The sequence below is a fragment of the Polyodon spathula genome, chromosome 3 (assembly GCF_017654505.1).
Source record: "Polyodon spathula isolate WHYD16114869_AA chromosome 3, ASM1765450v1, whole genome shotgun sequence".
NCBI classification, from domain to species: domain Eukaryota; kingdom Metazoa; phylum Chordata; class Actinopteri; order Acipenseriformes; family Polyodontidae; genus Polyodon; species Polyodon spathula.
In genome coordinates this window covers 20,014,090-20,032,257 of record NC_054536.1, presented here as the reverse complement: position 1 = coordinate 20,032,257, position 18,168 = coordinate 20,014,090, and the positions used below count along the sequence as shown (strand labels likewise).

Genomic DNA, 18,168 nt, shown 5'->3' with positions numbered 1-18,168 from the left:
ACCCAGTACAGCGCAACCCCACCACCGCGTGACCCAGTACAGCGAAACCCCACCACCGCGTGACCCAGTACAGCGCAACCCCACCACCGCGTGACCCAGTACAGCGCAATCCATCACCGCGTGACCCAGTACAGCGCAATCCATCACCGCGGGACACCTTTACAGCGACAGACCACCACCGTGCGCCCTGTAACAGTGCATCACCGCACACAACTTTGTAGCTATACTTGCTGCCTGCCCGAGATGCATTCAGGGTCTTAAGTTATTATGAAGTAGCTGCATGGTTTGTTTCAAGTTATTGTTATTATTTTTACTTTTTTTTTTTTTTTTTTTTTTTTTTTTTTTTTTTTTACACATTACCTTAACAAGTTGCTCTTCTTCAGTAAAGAAGTATTTTCCATGCAGGGTTTCGATAAGACACTTGAAAAGCAATTCACGTTTTTTTTTAATTATTTGGCATACAGCACCAAAACAAAAAACACTAATAATAATAATAATAATAATAATAATAATAATAATAATAATAGCTTTTCAAATAAACATGGTTCCTCTTTTTTGTGCTACTTTACGATATGCTATGGTAAATTAACATCAGGCATGGAACAAACGAATAATGAAAACAATGTTAAAAAAATATGTATCTCCGAAGATTTCTATTTAACTGCTAACTTTAGCCTACCCTAGAAGTTTTGACAGTTGCTTATGACAGATTATGAAGAGCCCAGGTTTTTTTTTTTTTTCCTGAATTATTCAATTCAAACAGTTTAAATCAACAAAATAAGTGCACTTCTGGACAGAACACGATTATTATTATGATATGGCCTTGCATCTCGTCCAAGGCATGCAGTTAGCTATAAATTATTATTATTGCTAGTATTACTATTAATACTTATTAATACTATTGTTGTGTGGAGAACGTAAATGTATGGAGGAGCTGAGCTGTACTGGGTCACGCGGTGGTGGTCGCACTATGGTGGGTTCACTGTAATAGACGCGCTGTAGGATCCATGTACGGCTTCCTCTTAGTGTTATAAAGACACTTTGGCTGACTCAATCAAATGTTACCGGTATCTGTGGCAGGGAAATGGAAGTACAGATCATCTCCTGAACTCAGGTGAATGCACTTTAAGTCTACTAGCTCTTTAAACACAGAGACTAATTAACATGTCATAGTAGGGTTAGTGCTGAATGAGTTAATGCCTCACAGAATTGTATCAAGCAAATAATATGTAGCAATATGTAGTCCTCCCTGTGATTGAAAGAGGTCAGAGGTTACACTTCCCATTGTGCCAGTCCTTGCAGGTTGCACAGTTAGCTGAACACTCACATGTAGGCTGGGGTGGTAGGTGAGGACACCGTTGTCACACAGCGTGACATACTTCTTTTTCCACTCCTTGTTCAGAGACTTGCCACTCCTCTTGAGGAGAATACCCTGGAGGAGGTGAGATGAAAGAGAAAGGGAAAACACTGTGAAAGAAGCAAATAATCTATGTGACCAATTACACAGGATTTCAGTTGACTTCATTATCTTCCAGGTATGTGGCCAAATGAACAACCCCCCCCCCCCCCCGTTTTTGATGACAAAAATATTGACTCATGATTTATGTTACAGTCAAGCCCACACCCCTCCGCTCACTGCAAAGAGAAGGAACAGGGTCAATCGACTCATCTTCAGAAGAAGCTTGACATCTTAAAGTGAAAATTGCAGAGTTTGGTTTCAGGAGGTACTCCACTTTATTTATTTATATTTATTTTTTAAACAGGTTCCATTAGATAGATAGCCCATTTCCACAATAACAATAGATAAATAACCTGTGCAATTTTAGTCAGGCAGCCAAAGGCATGAACCCTAAACTAGCAGTGGGATTTCCTTCAATTCAAGCAATGAGACCCCTTTCCTCCTTGTATTTAATAAGCTACAGAGTGCTACTCACCTGTGACTCTCTTACTATGTTCCTAACAGGTCCTAAGACACTTAAAACAATGAAATACCTAGTAAGAACAAGGCTGGATGGCTCAATTCAATAATTGAGCATGGTTGGAACTATTTTCTGGGCAGACACAGATTGAAAAAGCCACAAGTGAAGACCACAGCCATAGCATATTAAACAACCTAGCCTATTAGTCAATTAAATGCAAAGACATATCCTCAGGTCAAAACAGTGTGTAAAAATTCAACTAGATTACTAGCAACTCCCCACATAACACCGCTTAATTAAAGATGTCATTCTAATAATGTACAGCTGAACATCCAATATTTAAAAGAGACACACAGCCTCTACATTAACACACAGCTAGAAAGATACTTCCCAGCCCAATTTCATAGCGATCTCTGGGTTGAGAGACATGCATATGCATACATAATGTTACCATAAAAAAGTTACTAAAACAATATTCTAATTCATTTAGTCTGAAATTGCTGGGAAATTAAAAGGACTGGTGTTGTGACAATAAAGCGTTTCAAAGCAATGTAAGGGCCCCTCTACCAGAGAACAGGGAATCTGTGAAGCAGCACCTCATGAAATTGAGCAAGAGTCTGGGATGGCTCTCCGAGGCCTGATTGCTATTCCTCGTTTATAGGATTGTAATTTCAACAGCAAGCTTAATTGTACACTTGTGTATTGATTGAAAATTGCAAATGGTAATTTAAATGTAATCTTGTGTCACAGCAGGGTACTTCTTTTAACTGGCCTGCCTTCCTAGAATGACAGCAGCTCACTGTAACGGTGCATCTAAAATGAACACGAAAGGTTAGCACATCATTCCATTCATTTCAATGAAACCCTGACTTTAGCTTTGACATTCATATCCCAAACATTCAACATCCAAACCGTTTTTAGGAAAATAACAAGTTGACCATTTCTACTATTAGTATGTTAAAAAATGAAGGATGGCTCTAAATCTGTCCTGTGTATTTGCAAAAAACAAAAACCCACATTTGTTCAGATTATAACACCATTAATATCCTCAGCAGTGGTCATTAGACAATTGACCCCTTGTGCTTTGTTACTTGCTCTCACATTCGGCCTGTGACCACTGTCGCTGCAATCAATTATCTAACAGGTAATGGCTGGGGTGTTCATGTTACAGCTGCACTTGTTGACATCCATATTGTCTCTCTTTAAAAAAAAAAAAAAAAAAAAAAAAAACAAACATCTGTCATTCCTGCCCTTGGACACTGCAAACCCAGCATTAGCTTTCTATTGGCGTCTCCTTTGGAAAAATGACGCTGTCTCAGTAGCAGTTTAGTCCAGGGTTGACATGCATGCTGTCTGTCTTGCTTGTCAGCCCCTGTCACCTACACCTTAATGAGCACTAAACACACAGGCCCAGCTAAAAGCAAGCGTTCATTTACCACCCGTCAGTGCATTTGCAGTTCAGTGCCTTATATGCTTGTGAAACTCTACTTTGAAATGCAGAATTACAGAAAGTGATCAATCACCATCGAAGGAGGGAAAAAAAAAAGACTAACCCATAACACTTCACTGTTAATATCTATGATCTCTTGGTACCTCAATACCGCCTATCTAATCTCCAGGCTATTATACCTCAAAGTGTGATAAACTGTAACAAAGAAGACCCTTTGGACCTGGTCCTGTGTCAAAAGGGAGATGCCGATCTTAATCTGCGGCAGTGGGGTGTGGAAGAGTTTCATTTATCTTATCGCAGTTGTGTTTAAGCCTTATTTACACATCAGGAGTTGACCTCTCTCCAACTGCAGGAGGCCTGTGATACCTGGGGTACATGTCAACAGCAGTGGTTATCTAGCTTGGCTTTATCAGGTGTTTCATGAAAACGGAGAGAGTTAGGGCAAGATGGGACTTGACACTTCCACATGGAATCATTTTCACAATTTCAAGGATTCTTTGTTGAAGGACAAGGGGGTCAATAAAGATCTTGCAAAGGACAACATATGCTATTGCTTGTTTATTCCTAAACGTCTAGGTCAAATATGAATCTGTCAAGACGACGAACCATTTTGGGTTGGTGAGGAGACAGTAAGCAGTTATTTATTTAGCTTGCTCTTTATAGTTTTACTTTTGTTTGATGAAGCAAAAAAAACAAAACAAAACAAAAAAATGTTTATACAACAATAAGAAATGTTTTTCTGCAATACAACCACCCAATAGCACCACAACAGTGCCATTTTAATGGTTTGAGTTATCATGGTTATAGAAACATGTACTCTATTTACTACTTTTGTCTCAAAACATCAGGTTATTATTAGTCAATAATTAGATTCCTAATAAAATAAAGTACATCATAAAGCAGTGACTATGACAGACCGATACAGTACCGGCATTAAATCATTTACCAACACCAGCCAGGTTAGGAGTCAGCGTTCATATTTTCCCAGCGAGGAAACATATTTCCATCCAATTGCTGTGCTCAAGTCAAACCTGCTTCCTGTCACTGCATTTGAATGATACCATTATCTTTTGTGCTATGATAGCAAATGCAGGGGGGAATACAAAAGACTAGTATTGACTGCCCTGTAGGACTCAAAGCATTGTTTTCCTTATTTTCTATTGAAGGAGACGGGCGGATGGGGGGGTAGGGTTTGGGGAGTAGTGTGTAATTCGCCTTACAGGGGGCAATTATGCTCGCACATCCCCTTTGATCCCTGTGATTTGTGCATTTGACTGGGCTGGTCTAGAGAACCCCCCCCCCATTCCCCTCCACTCTTTTTTCCTAATTGGATTTGAACTGCCCTCATCTTCCCCTGCACCACACTGCAAACTGGTCCTGATCTTTTGTTTGTTGAAATGCTACTTGGGGCAAACTCTCCTTTGAAACACAGCTTCTAATTCAATTATGCAGAGCAGCCAGCTTTAATGTGTTTGGTGGATTGAAATATTTGAACTGATCTGAAGTTGACCTCTGTGCCACCTTTATATCTCAACCTGGCCACTAATTGAAGAATTTTCACTTGGCTGTGCAGATATTCATTTGGGTGCTGTGCATCTTTAATCCCTGTGGTAGTTTGCTTACACTTTGTGCATACAAGCCAAGTGCATTGAGCTGCAGTGCACTGACTGTGACCTTTTAAGCTTAACTACTTAGGCAAAATAAAAAAATAAACGATCTGGAGAGATTAGGCAAAAGAAGAAAGCAGGCAAGAGGGATGCACAGAAGAGGGATGAAAGAGTGACTCGCCAAACTATTTGACCATGCCCATGGGTTTTCTCTGGGCTAAAAGATTTTTCACATTCAGCCTTCTGCAGCTAGTTCAGTTTATACAGTACTGGTGTATTAAAATAAGACTGTTCAAAACATATTTTAAATATTAATGAAAGCATGCACTGCTGTAGCAGGTTACTGGATAGCTAGCTATGAGAGACTCCAAATGGGGCACTGAGGCAATTATTCAACCAAAGAACATTTTTAAAAATAGAGGCTCACAAAGTAAAAAGCCATGGCGAAAGACAAGGATACCATACCTTGGTTTTAAAACTGAACACTGAAATCTGTTCTAAGTAAATATACCCCAACTCCAGTAGTCTCTATCCAGCCCCAGAGACAAACCGCACAATCCACGACAAAAAATAAATCCCTAAACTCTAGACTGATAACCCCATCCAACCGAATATAAAACTTATCAGGGCATCTCAATCCTGCCCTAAACACCCTGTGCCATTCAGTCCCGGGCCATGTCCTTGTGTGGTGGTGATGGGATATTAGTAAGGCCCTGTGAAAATCATGATTTCACATGCTGAGCGGAAACTGTGAAATTAGCCCAATACCGTGATTTTTACAATATTCTGAAGAAATAAAAACTTATTTCACAATTATTATTTGTATACAAAAAAAAAAAAACACATTAACGAAACTGTACAGCTCTGCTGTGTGCCTGCGTGTACAATGCACACAGTGCTGTGCAGTCATTATGTCATGTGACTATATGCAATTTAGGCAGGAAATTAAAATACTACACACTGTAAATAAGAAATATCAATATCTTAAATATGCATCACATATCCATATATTGTACATATGCTCTTAATGTTTAAATATAAACAAAACAAAATTATGCATGATCAAAAATAATGGTGTCATGCAACTTGATTTGTATGCCATAAAAAGATAAATGAATGTGTGTGTATAGATAGACAGATAGAGTAAAGAAGGAATGTGTTACATTTTTACAAAAATGTTGAACACACTGATTCCAAATATGAAAATAACGAGAATTACAATTTTTTTTTTTAATTGAAAAATATATATATACAAATATCAATTTATATTTTTATCATACACCATAAACATTTTTTGTAAATAGCATAAAATCACTTTCTGCTTAAAGCTGCTTTTTACCTGCAAAGCGTATCTCAAACACGCAGGTCATATAAGATACAAGATAGCTTACTTACACAAAACACAATTAAAAGCTACCTGAGCACCCATATCATCTCATTGTAACATTTTACCAAGTAACAACACTTGAATAAATATTAGATTGTCTATCAGTTACTACAATCCACAGGGACATATTTTCAAAACATTTAGTCTTCCTATCTATATATCTTGTGTTATCTTTTCTGAAAATTTATAACAAAGTGTTATACTATCACATTTTAGATTCTGGTTACAGTGTGTAAGTATATACATGTGTTATATAAATTGTGTATATATTCTAATATTAATTTTCAAATGTCTTAATTGGACAATGGATAATATATGAACATATGTAGTCATTTGTATAAAACATTCATCAAATGAAGGGGTATTTTTTCATTATAAAAAACATACTTAAAGCAATAAAAAAAAAAATTATGAAATAAACATATATTTAAATTATAAAAAACACATATTAAGTATAAAGATACAAAAGTATAGAAAACATATGGAGAGCAATATGTTACATATTCTAACACAAAATCCTTACATTGAAAATATACTCTAAAAATCGGGCCAATTTCATAACCAATCCGTATATAATGTATATATGAACATATGTGGACAAAAAACATTAATTGAAGAGAAATAACAGCATATAAGTGTAACATATATTGCTTTTTATATATGTGAAATAAGTTCTCTCCGTATGGGCATAAAGCCGTATCCAGCAGGAGTTTTACACAGCAATGGAGGTAAGCTCATCTGTACGTCCTGCAACGTTACTGTAGGTCACCACCGAGAATCATCTGCTGACAGGCATTTAGATTCAAGTATTCACCGAAAGAGAAAGTACTGCGACCGCTTTACTTGCAAAGAAACATAAAACGGTGACTTCCATATTCCAAAAGTCCACTGAAAACCGTGAAGCACAAAACAGATAACATTTTGACCTGACAGAGGTGTTTGTTTGCGCAAATATCCCTCTTGAAAAACTGGATAACCAAAAGTTACGTACATTCTTCAGACTGAGTGTAACAAATGGTGGAGAGATTCCATCATCAGCCCAGCTGAGACGTGAATACTTAACTAAAGTTGCCGAGTATCACAAGCTGGAGATTATGGAATTGGTAAAACAGTCTGGTTGCTTGTCAGTGGTTACTGACACATTGTATTTGTTTTGCAAGACCTAAATGGTGAACCAGCATCTGAGGTAGAACTGAAAGCTGTCCTTACAGATACACTTTACCTACAAGCTGTTAATTACAGCATCGTTTCACAAGCTATTGTAAAGTGCTTGAATAACTTTCACATTGACTTTGATGATGTCAGGGCATTTATCTCTCTATTTGATGTTTAAAATAATAATAATAATAATAATAATAATAATAATAATAATAATAATAATAATAAGTACACAATTTATAAAATAGATCAGTGCACATTCTGCGAAATACAATACTTTTCTTCTCAATAGTTCTCTTCCAGGACAACCTTGTACTTGGCTTGATTCACGCCAAAGCTGCCCGATTCCAGCCTTGCTGAAGCACCCCCAGATCAACACCGATCCTCCACCACATTTCACAGTGGGTGCGAGACACTGTGGCTTGTAGGCCTCTCCAGGTCTCCGTCTAACCATTAGATGACCAGGTGTTGGACAAAGCTGAAAACTGGACTCATCTGGGGGTGCTTCAGCAAGGCTGGAACCGGGCAGATTTGTCTTTGTGAAGGATGCATGAATCAAGCAAAGTACAAGGTTGTCCTGGAAGAAAACTTGATTCCTTCTGCTCTGACAATGTTCCCCAACTCTGAGGATTGGTTTTTCCAGCAGGACAATGCTCCATGCCACAGGTCAATCAAGGTGTGGATGGAGGACCACCAGATCAAGACCCTGTCATGACAGCCCAATCTCCAGACCTGAACCCCATTGAAAACCTCTGGAATGTGATCAACAGGAAGATGGATGGTCACAAGCCATCAAACAAAGCCGAGCTGCTTGAATTTTTGCGCCAGGAGTGGCATAAAGTCACCCAACATCAATGTGAAAGACTGGTGGAGAACATGCCAAGACGCATGAAAGCTGTGCTTGAAAATCAGGGTTATTCCACCAAATAGTGATTTCTGAACTCTTCCTAAGTTAAAACATTAGTATTGTGTTTAAAAATTAATCTGAACTTATTTTCTTTGCATTATTCGAGGTCTGACAACACTGCATCTTTTTTGTTATTTTGACCAGTTGTCATTTTCTGCAAATACATGCTCTAAATGGCAATATTTTTATTTGGAATTTGGGAGAAATGTTGTCAGTAGTTTATAGAATAAAACAAGAATGTTCATTTTACCCAAACACATACCTATAAATCGTAAAACCAGAGAAACTGATAATTTTGCAGTGGTCTCTTAATTTTTTCCAGAGCTGTATATACACATACACACACACACACAGTGTCTAAAGAAAATCTACACCCCCTACAAAATGTTCACCTTTTGGTGCCTTATAGCCTGGAATTAAATGAAAAAAAAAAAATTATCTACACATCCTACCCCACAACTTCCAAGTGAAAAAAATATTCTAGAAATTTGTAGGAAATTAATTATAAAAAAAAAACTGAAATAGCTTGGTTAGATAAGTGTCCACCCCCCCTTGTAATAGCAATCCTAAATTACCTCAGGTGTAACCAAATCGCCTTCAAAATCACACACCAAGTTAAGTGGCCTCCACCTGTGTTAAATTGTAATGATTCACATGATTTCAGGACAAATCCAAGTTCTTGTAGATTCCCTCTGCTAGGTAGTACATTTCAAAGCAAAGACTCAACCATGAGCACCAAGGCGCTTTCAAAAGAACTCCGGGACAAAGTTGTTGAAAGGCACAGATCGGGATGGGTATAAAAAAATATCAAATGAATATCCCTTACAGCATGGTCAAGGCGATTATTAAGAAGTGGAAGGTGTAAGACACCACCAAGACCCTACCTAGATCAGGCCGTCCCTCCAAACTGGATGACCGAGCAAGGAGGAGACTGATCAGACAGGCTACCAAGAGGCCAATGGCAACTTTGTAAGAGCTACAGGCTTTTATGGCCAAGACTGGTCAAAGTGTGCATTTGACAACAATATCCCAAGCACTCCACAAATCTGGCCTGTATGGTAGGGTGGCAAGAAGGAAGCCATTACACAAGAAAGCCCAACTTGAATCCCATTTGAAGTATGGAAAAAAAAACTCAGGAGATTCTGTAGCCATGTTGCAAAAAGTTTTGTGGTTTGATGAAACTAAAATTGAACTTTTTGGCCTAAATGCAAAAAACGTTAAGTTTGGCGCAAACCCAACACAGCGCATCACCCAAAGAACACTATCCCTATTGTGAAGCATGGTGGTGGCAGCATCATGTTATGGGGATGTTTCTCAACGGCAGGGACTGGGGCACTTGTCAGGATAGAAGGGAAAATGAATGGAGCAAAGTACAGAGAAGTCCATGAGGAAAACCAGTTGCCTTCTGCAAGAAAGCTGAAACTGGGACGGAGGTTCACCTTTCAGCATGACAACGACCCAAAACACACAGCCAAAGCTACACTGGAGTGGCTAAGGAACAAAAATGTAAATGTCCTTGAGTGGCCCAGTCAGTCAGAGCCCCGACCTAAATCCATTCAAAATTTGTGGCATGACTTGAAGATTGCTGTCCATCACCGCTCCCCAAGGAACTTGACAGAGCTTGAACAGTTTTGTAAAGAAGAATGGTCAAATATTGCCAAATCTAGGTGTGCAAAGTTGGTAGAGACCTATCCCAACAGACTCACAGCTGTAATTGCTGCCAAAGGTGGGGGGGGGGGGGGGGGGGGGGGGGGGGGGGGGGGGGCAGAGACTTATCCAATTATGATCTTGCAGTTTTGTATTTTTAATATATCATTTCTCAATAAGAAACGTTTTCCTCCTTAACAGTGTGGAGTATGGTGTATAGATAAGTGGAAAAAATCCTCATTTAAATGCATGAAACACTGACAACAAACTGTGAAATTATATATATATATATATATATATATATATATATATATATATATATATATATATATATATATATATATATATATGAAAATGTGTGCTTTTTTATATCGGACAATGTGAGATATGAAGGGATGGCAGCACATACTATATATGATTTACTGGAATTTTATTGTTGTATCTGTATTTTAATAGTTTACGGGTTTTGCTTGATGTAAACGCAGGCCACATATAGGTGGTACACTATAGTGATTACATTGTACTTCGTGTACAGTGTAGGCCATTTTTATATTCTATATTTTTTCACTGTCCATATACAATCATATGTTGTACAGTACACGTTATATAGAAAGATATTCATTTATAAAATGTGAGGAATTGCTTCTATGATGGCTTATCTGACTGATTACAAACATTACCAATATGTTAAAGTTTAAACAAATTTAATCCAAAACTTTAAATGTTAAGAAAATAAAACAAACCGACACTTAATAGAATTTTTTCCTAGGGAACGATAGTTCAGTTAATACAAAACATTATTGCAAGAAACATACAAATTGTCATCTTTTGTCATCAAGAAGCAGAAATGATAATATCCAAATTAAGGCAACAAAATGGAAACCATGTATTGAGACTAAACAAAATAAATAAACTCAATTCAAATTCTATCTATTATAGTCCTACCTCAGTGTTGCATGAACTCCAATCCATCAATAGAATATTTAACATAAAGCTTGGGCAATCGCTCATTACAGTAGATTAGATCAGGTTATGTTTACCAAGAACGGTTAACAAGCTTTTTAGATTGTAAATGTGGCCTCTGTTTTAGCCGTTTCAAACGTACCATAAAAATACTCAAATTAAACCAATTAACAAAAACAAGCTTTTGCTACCTTTGTTATTCTTAAATCAAATTTTAGTTTTTTTGATGAACAGTAAGGAGACAGAAACATATATTGTGGTTGTGGGCCTTTACATAACAACAAGTAGTACTGGGGTTTAAGACAGAAGTAGGGGAGGTAGCGGAAACAGTTCAGACTCAACACATTACCTGTCAAACATCACCACCTAGTGGGAGAAACCAACCATTGCAAAGGTAGAGTAAATACATTATTCGTGTATCAGAATCAACAACCCTTGATTCACTCAATTTTCTGTATCAGAAAAAACAAGCAGTTTTGTACGCAAATAAAATGTATAGAAGTGATGAGTGCATTGCAACATAACTATTGTTCGATTACCATCACTTTTGGGGTATAGATAGAGATAGATCTAATTTGAAAGAGAGAGAAATCAGATGTCCACTTTTTATAGTCTAAAATGATTTGTAGTGATTGATGAGTGGGATTCCAATTGCCCTTGTATTTACTGCTGTTTTTAAAATCTACATACTTCTACAAACAAAATACAAAAAACTGAAGAGATGTGTGAAAATGACACACGACTCTGTTGAAACAATGACACTATAGCCCCAATTCTCTCAGAGGAGCCAACACTGCTGCTGCTTTAAATTTATTCAGACTTCAGAAATACATTTGAATTAATGTTCCCTCATTATCAGTGGTAAGACCAGGGACAGTCAATGGAAATGAGCCTAATGGCTAAATTGAAAATGCAATGCATCTTGTGTCATGTAAGTGGCACTTATGTTATAATTGTATGTGTCCCTAATAAATGAATGATGTTGGAAGATCTTTGATTTATTTTGCATTACTATTATTATTATTATTATTAGTTGTAGTAGTCATAGTAGTTGTAGTAATAATAATAATAATATGACATTTGTTGTATAGATACTTGATTAGTCTTCTGCTTAAATTGCTTAGATTAATGATTTTAAAGTGCACTTTTGTAACAAAATGTTTTGATAAGAAATATTCTGTTATGCTTCCACCTGCACCCCAGAGTAGAAATCTGTAGCAATAACGGTAACTTAACAATTAAAGTACAGCAGCTGCTCTATAAAACAAACCCTCAAAACAAAGATAGATACAGTAGATAAGACGACCACAGGATGAAAAGAGACTGTACAAATCAGCCATTTCATCTTCAAAAGTTGTTATACCAAAATATCTTGTACCTACCTCTTTTCATTTTACGTTCTGTAATGAGATGGGACTAACGCTCTGAGCAGCCTTTTCCTTTGTTACTAACCTGTTTTATAGGAATGGCCCGTCCACTTCCAATGTTGTCTGTTTTGCAGTCCACGCTCTTTGCCTGCTCACTGGCTTTTCGAGACTGCAAGAGAATGAAATATATAAGTTGGTCACATGACTACCGGTGCAGGTTCCAGACTGGGGGGGGGGCAGACAAACAAACCAAACACATCAAGGTGCAACATCAAATTAATTACAGAAACAAACAAACAAACAAACACCACTTCAAACAGTATAGAAACAAATAAAACAAAAACGAGTCATGACTCAAGTACACTTCTGTATTGAAACCGTAAAATCAACCTCGTGTAAAACCATTAAAACCCGGTCCCTTATTTTCCGTTGATAAATCCCTAAAAGAAACAAATAAAACAAGGTTACTGTAGGAGAAAGGAGAGGTTAATACAGGATCCAAAAATGAAATCACGATTTTTATCCATCCTGAAAAACACATAGAAACATGTCAATAACTCAATATCTGACTCAAACATCAATTATAAAATCACACTTGTACACCCCCTCAAAGTGACCACAATGCATTGCTGAAGGTTCCATGCATCTGTGGGCACTGCAAGCAAATCGGGAACAGCTGGAATCGTTGGCTAGCCATCAAGATAACATACTGGTACGCAACCATGAAACGTTTCATAGGACTAACTTCTGTTTGCTTCCTTCCACTTTCTTCTACAGCAATGCAAACCAATGGCAGTATTAACAAAACCAGAACCCCAATTCCATTGTACAAACTCATTCACTTGGTATACCAGCACATTCGTACAGACAAAACAGTGATGGGACCAGTCATAACATGAATGATGTTGCCTCAAATTAACAAGTTGGAGACGAGTGGAAGTAAAATCACTCAGTGGTATATATTTTTAAACATTTTATTTATTTTTTATACAGACACCATACAAATAAAATCACAGGTTCACTTCCAAATATTCAACAAGTTTAGTTGGTCAACCATAGCAGTTCCTCACAAAATATAGAAGTGACAATATATTTATATATAATATCTTTCTATAGAATACCATAGTAAATAAAATACAATACAAGATATACAAGCCTAGGAATCGGCAGTCAAAAGTGCTTCTTAACATTTGAAAACCTCCATACTGAGAATAAAACATTTCAGACATTTCAGTGCAATCCCTAACAGCTTGAAGCATTTCAGTTATTTTGTTATTATTACTACACATTATTCCTATCAAATAAGAATACATTATTAAAATATGAAGGCCTTCATAAAATCTAAACCTTTAGTATTAAATCCTACTAAACCATTCTCTCCATTCCCCTTCCCCAACCCCAGAGTCTTCTTTCAATATATGCTTTAAAAAAAAAAAAAAAAAAAGAAAAAGAAAAAAAGGACAGCAGTGTGTCACTTTTAGTCCACAAGTCAGTTTTTTGGCAAAAGGTGGTATAACGTATGCGAACGGTAGTCCTGTATTGTTATAATAATGTCCAAGTGGGCATTTAGAAAAAAAAAAAATTAAAAGTTACAGCAGAATACAAGGAACTGTCAATTGAGTGAGGCCGAGATCCTGGATTCTGGCGATTCCACGGCGAGTACTAAGAGGTTTATCTTGTGCATAAACCAGGTGATTCCAAATTGACTTAACTTCACATTAAAGATACTTTGCTTGTTTTTATTTTGTAATCTTGCAATGCGTGGAGAAATGCTACACATTCCTCCAGACTGCACATTGCCAGTCACTGAGGCGAAAGGTCTTTCTGTCAACACTACGTCCACGTTTCTTTTATCCGACCAGAAGAATCAATGGGGGAAAAAAATTAAGAATTTTTGGGGTCACAAGGTGCAGGTTTTTTTTTTTTTTTTATTTTTAATGCCACCATGTTCTTCTAATTAGGAAGGAGTTGGAAAGCCCTTTTTGTCGAAGAAAAGTTGGATACAGTTGCGCAAATCTGCAAATATTGAAAGAATAGAAGATTTGGCAAGTTAAACCAATCAGTTTACTTTTTCAATGGACATCAAATCTGTCAAAGATGGATACATCAGGACAGACGAAACAAGTGTATGGAATTACCATGGATGGACAGTTACATGGTTTTGTAAGAAGAGACCACCAGAACAGCTAACAAAAAGGACAAAACAAACAAGTACAGCCATGGAGTGTTTGCCATAGGCCTTTAGCATTTTGATGACAATTAAATGAATGATTTTCAATAATGATATAGCGCCCCAAACTATCCTTTAACTAAAACAAGCTGTACAGAAGGTGTACAAAGAAGAACTTAATTTGGCACCACCAAGAGGCTTCTTTTGGTTATTACAGTAATAAGTGCAGACACGGATATGAAGAGACAATGATAGAACTGGGGGAAATGACATGCTGACTGAAAAGTGCTAGTTTAAAAAGAAACAAAAAACACAAAACCAAAAGATGCAGCATCCCCTTCCTGAGTTTAAATAAAAAAATTAAAAACTAACTAAAATAACATCATACTTATATAATACTGAACTGGCTGTTTTGTTACTCTACATGGTTTAATAATGCATTGCACTCTGAATCTAGAAGTTCCACCTTTCATGATAATTATTCTCCACAAGTATTTGTCCCTGCCATTTTATTTATTACTTTCTTTAATTAGTAAAGATTAGTAGCCGATTGCAAGATGCAAACAAAGACTTTGGCTCCGAATTATTTTTTTGTGTGTGAACAAGCCTTTAGTACACGCCTTCATAGGACAGCCAAATGGAAGAGTATATAAATGCATTTTAAAATGCAATTCAGTTATGAGGCATCTTAAATAAAAGGGAATACAGCACCTCGGTAAACCACATCACAAAAAAAAAAAAAAAAAAAAACCACGACAGACAAAAATTACGTAAAGTATCCATAGCCCCTTGGATCTGAAATAGTTTTTTCTTTGTTTCTTTTCATTTTAAAAATAGAGAGAAGATCAACATTGATAATAAAAGGGGAAAGCAGTGAATTCTCTCAAGCATCAATTTGATTATTTTTTTTTTCCATAAAATTAAAATGCTGCTGCATCTGTCCAAGGGGTGCAAATCATTTTTTAAACAGTTTTGAAAGTTTAGCACCAAAGAGCCTGCTGGTGCTAAATGATCAAACCCTGCCCTAATCAAGCCCCCCTCCCCGACGCTTCAATTAGTTTTTAATGTTATAGTTAGGTAAAAGTGTCTGGGATCACTTTCTGGAGTTAAACTTCTCACACAACAAACTTTTCTCCTGTGTATGTGGATGAGTGTGGGTGGGTCATGTGAGCAGCCCAGACCCAATGAGAAACTATCAGCTATGGTTGCTAAGGAATTATAATCCAAATAAAAAAATGTGACACAACGCCAGAATTTAATGTTGCTAGCGCTATGAGGTACCCTGGCGCTAGAATCCAGCGTCAGTGCCAAATTTGCACCCCTGGTCTGTCCATGTCTAAATAAAAACACTTTTTATATATTAAATATATTTATTTATTATTATTAGTATTATTTTATTAAGTAGGAAATTCCTACATTTGTGTACAGTATGAAAGCTGGGCAATGGTCTCCTGTTTTTTATTCTTTTTTTTGTTTTGTTTGTTAAATTACAAGATTTTCCTTTAAGACAAGGAAAGCTTGCCGTTCTAGTGGGTCGCTGCTGTCTTTTTGCCAGCGTACTGGACCCATTCTGGCAGGTTCTCAGAAGGTCATTAGTTGAAATTCTCGCTCCGCCTGCCACTCCGGCATCCAAACTGGGAATGTGGCGTGCTTCGGCATCTCCATCACACGTAGCAGCAGCGTTTCATTTCTCTGGTGGACAGGGTTAGTCACTACCTAATAGGGGGAGGGAAAAACAGGGGAACTAGCACAGATCCTTCTCTGCTGTCCTCCCCCAACTGCAAAAGGTAGCTGTGCTCTAAAACACAACTACTGCTGCTACCGTGACAGCAGCACGGTGGTGCTGATAAGAACTGCTGCAGGGGGGAAAGCAGGGCTGCTCCAGTCCCACCTCTCCCCAACAAGGGGAAACTGAGAAGCAAAGCAAGGATCTGCGGATATGGGATTGGGAGGGCAGCGGGGGCTGTACAGGGAGATCCTAGTAATAAATAAAACTAAGAGAAGTTTCACAAGCTCATTACTATACAATAACATGTTTTTTTTGTTTGTTTGTTTGTTTTAAATTAATGTTAATGTTGACATTTATACAGGTTAGGAGGTCTTAAGATAACCTAAGCCTTTGTCAACATCAACATCGTGCATAAAAATTAAACCCACCCAGGTTTAATTGCAGTTTGGCTGCTGGTGACCTAGGCTATTTGAAGACCTCCTCCTATGTTTGAAAAAGCCTGCCAGTGTCTAGTAATGAGAGCGACTGCTTCCCTGCATCAGCTGGCGCATACTTACTGTGAAGATATTGGAGCGGCGCTTGGACTGCTTGCGGATAGGAGTGGGTGTGTTGGAGGCCGCAACGGTCTCGATCCGCATCTCTCTCTGGCTGATGCTGGGAGTTGACGGGACAGAAGAGGAATAGTCATTGAACCCGCCACTGCCATTGGTCGCCTGCAAGGATTGAAGAAACACAGAGAGAGAACCAGACAGACAGACAGGGGGGGGGGGGGGGGGGGGGGGGGAGACATGAAGACCATTAAACTCAACAAAAAAACAAAAACAGTTTAACTGTTCACCCCAATGTTCATTAACTAGAGGTTCTGCACCACATCTCAAAGTGCTAGTGACTGAATATAAGGGTAGATTTCAAATTGGCAGTGCTGTGAATGAGGTGCACAGTCAATTACTTAATGGGTTAGGCTTCTTGCTCAGATAACAATGACAAAACCATAGAAGAATTTGTGTTTGTTTTCATCTGGTGCCACAGACAAGCTCAAGCAGAAATTAAGTAATTACTCAACTTAGCTGGCATTCACAAACCTGTTTCTTCAACAAGACTTGGGATTCTAGTGGTAATTGGACTTAATGTAAATTACACTATTTAAATATTGTTTTTGCACTGCAACCTTGTATTGCCCTGTAACACCTGTAAGCGTATCTCGGGACAAGGCATCATCTACCAAATAAACTATTATTATTATTAATAATAATAATAATAATATGTAAGGGCCTAAAATCCAAGTTGATTAGAAGTACTACATACAGTCTGACTGCTGATAAGGACATTATCTGAACTGTTGGTCTACTCACGATGCAAGTTCTACTTGTTTTGAGGCACTACTCTGTTTTTACCTCTGTTTTAACTAACAGAGTAAACAGTTACAAACAAAGCTTTTCTGTGTCCCAACAAAGTGCATTCTGGTTTTTCTCAGCTGCAATGCAACAATCCTGTGTCTCCAATTCCTATATCACAACGCATGATGACCAACTGGATTCCATCGAGACCAGCCACATTTGAGGAAAACAATATCTTCAGTGATTCAGGCCAGCCACAGGATTTCAACACCTCATGCAATGAGACACCTCTTACAGCATGAGGCATCAGGGCTCTGTGCACTCCACTGACGCAACTAAGACTTTGTTATTTTAGGCTTTTCTTTACTGTTTTTTCCTCTGGGTTTTAAGGACATTAATTCATATCAACACTGTACACAAAGTGATTAGCACTAAATAATTTTCAATACTTTAGTATGAGTGTGTGGGTAATTGGCAATTAATATTACTTGATTATATTCCTCACATAAAAGGTCTATACAATAGGA

The 18,168-nt window shown here is 37.6% G+C and overlaps 1 protein-coding gene across 4 annotated transcripts in view; it reads right to left on the bottom strand.

Moving 5' to 3' along the window:
- The window catches only part of LOC121312828 (arf-GAP with GTPase, ANK repeat and PH domain-containing protein 3-like), a 195,819-nt gene that overhangs the window by 61,320 nt on the left and 116,331 nt on the right, over positions 1-18,168 (bottom strand). For all 4 annotated transcript variants that reach the window (XM_041244636.1, XM_041244637.1, XM_041244634.1 and 1 more), the window contains exons 8-10: positions 16,862-17,017; positions 12,491-12,574; positions 1,328-1,432 (exon numbers count right to left, since the gene is read on the bottom strand). In XM_041244636.1, coding sequence (XP_041100570.1) covers positions 1,328-1,432; positions 12,491-12,574; positions 16,862-17,017 — 345 coding nt within the window. The remainder of the gene's footprint in view (positions 1-1,327; positions 1,433-12,490; positions 12,575-16,861; positions 17,018-18,168) is intronic.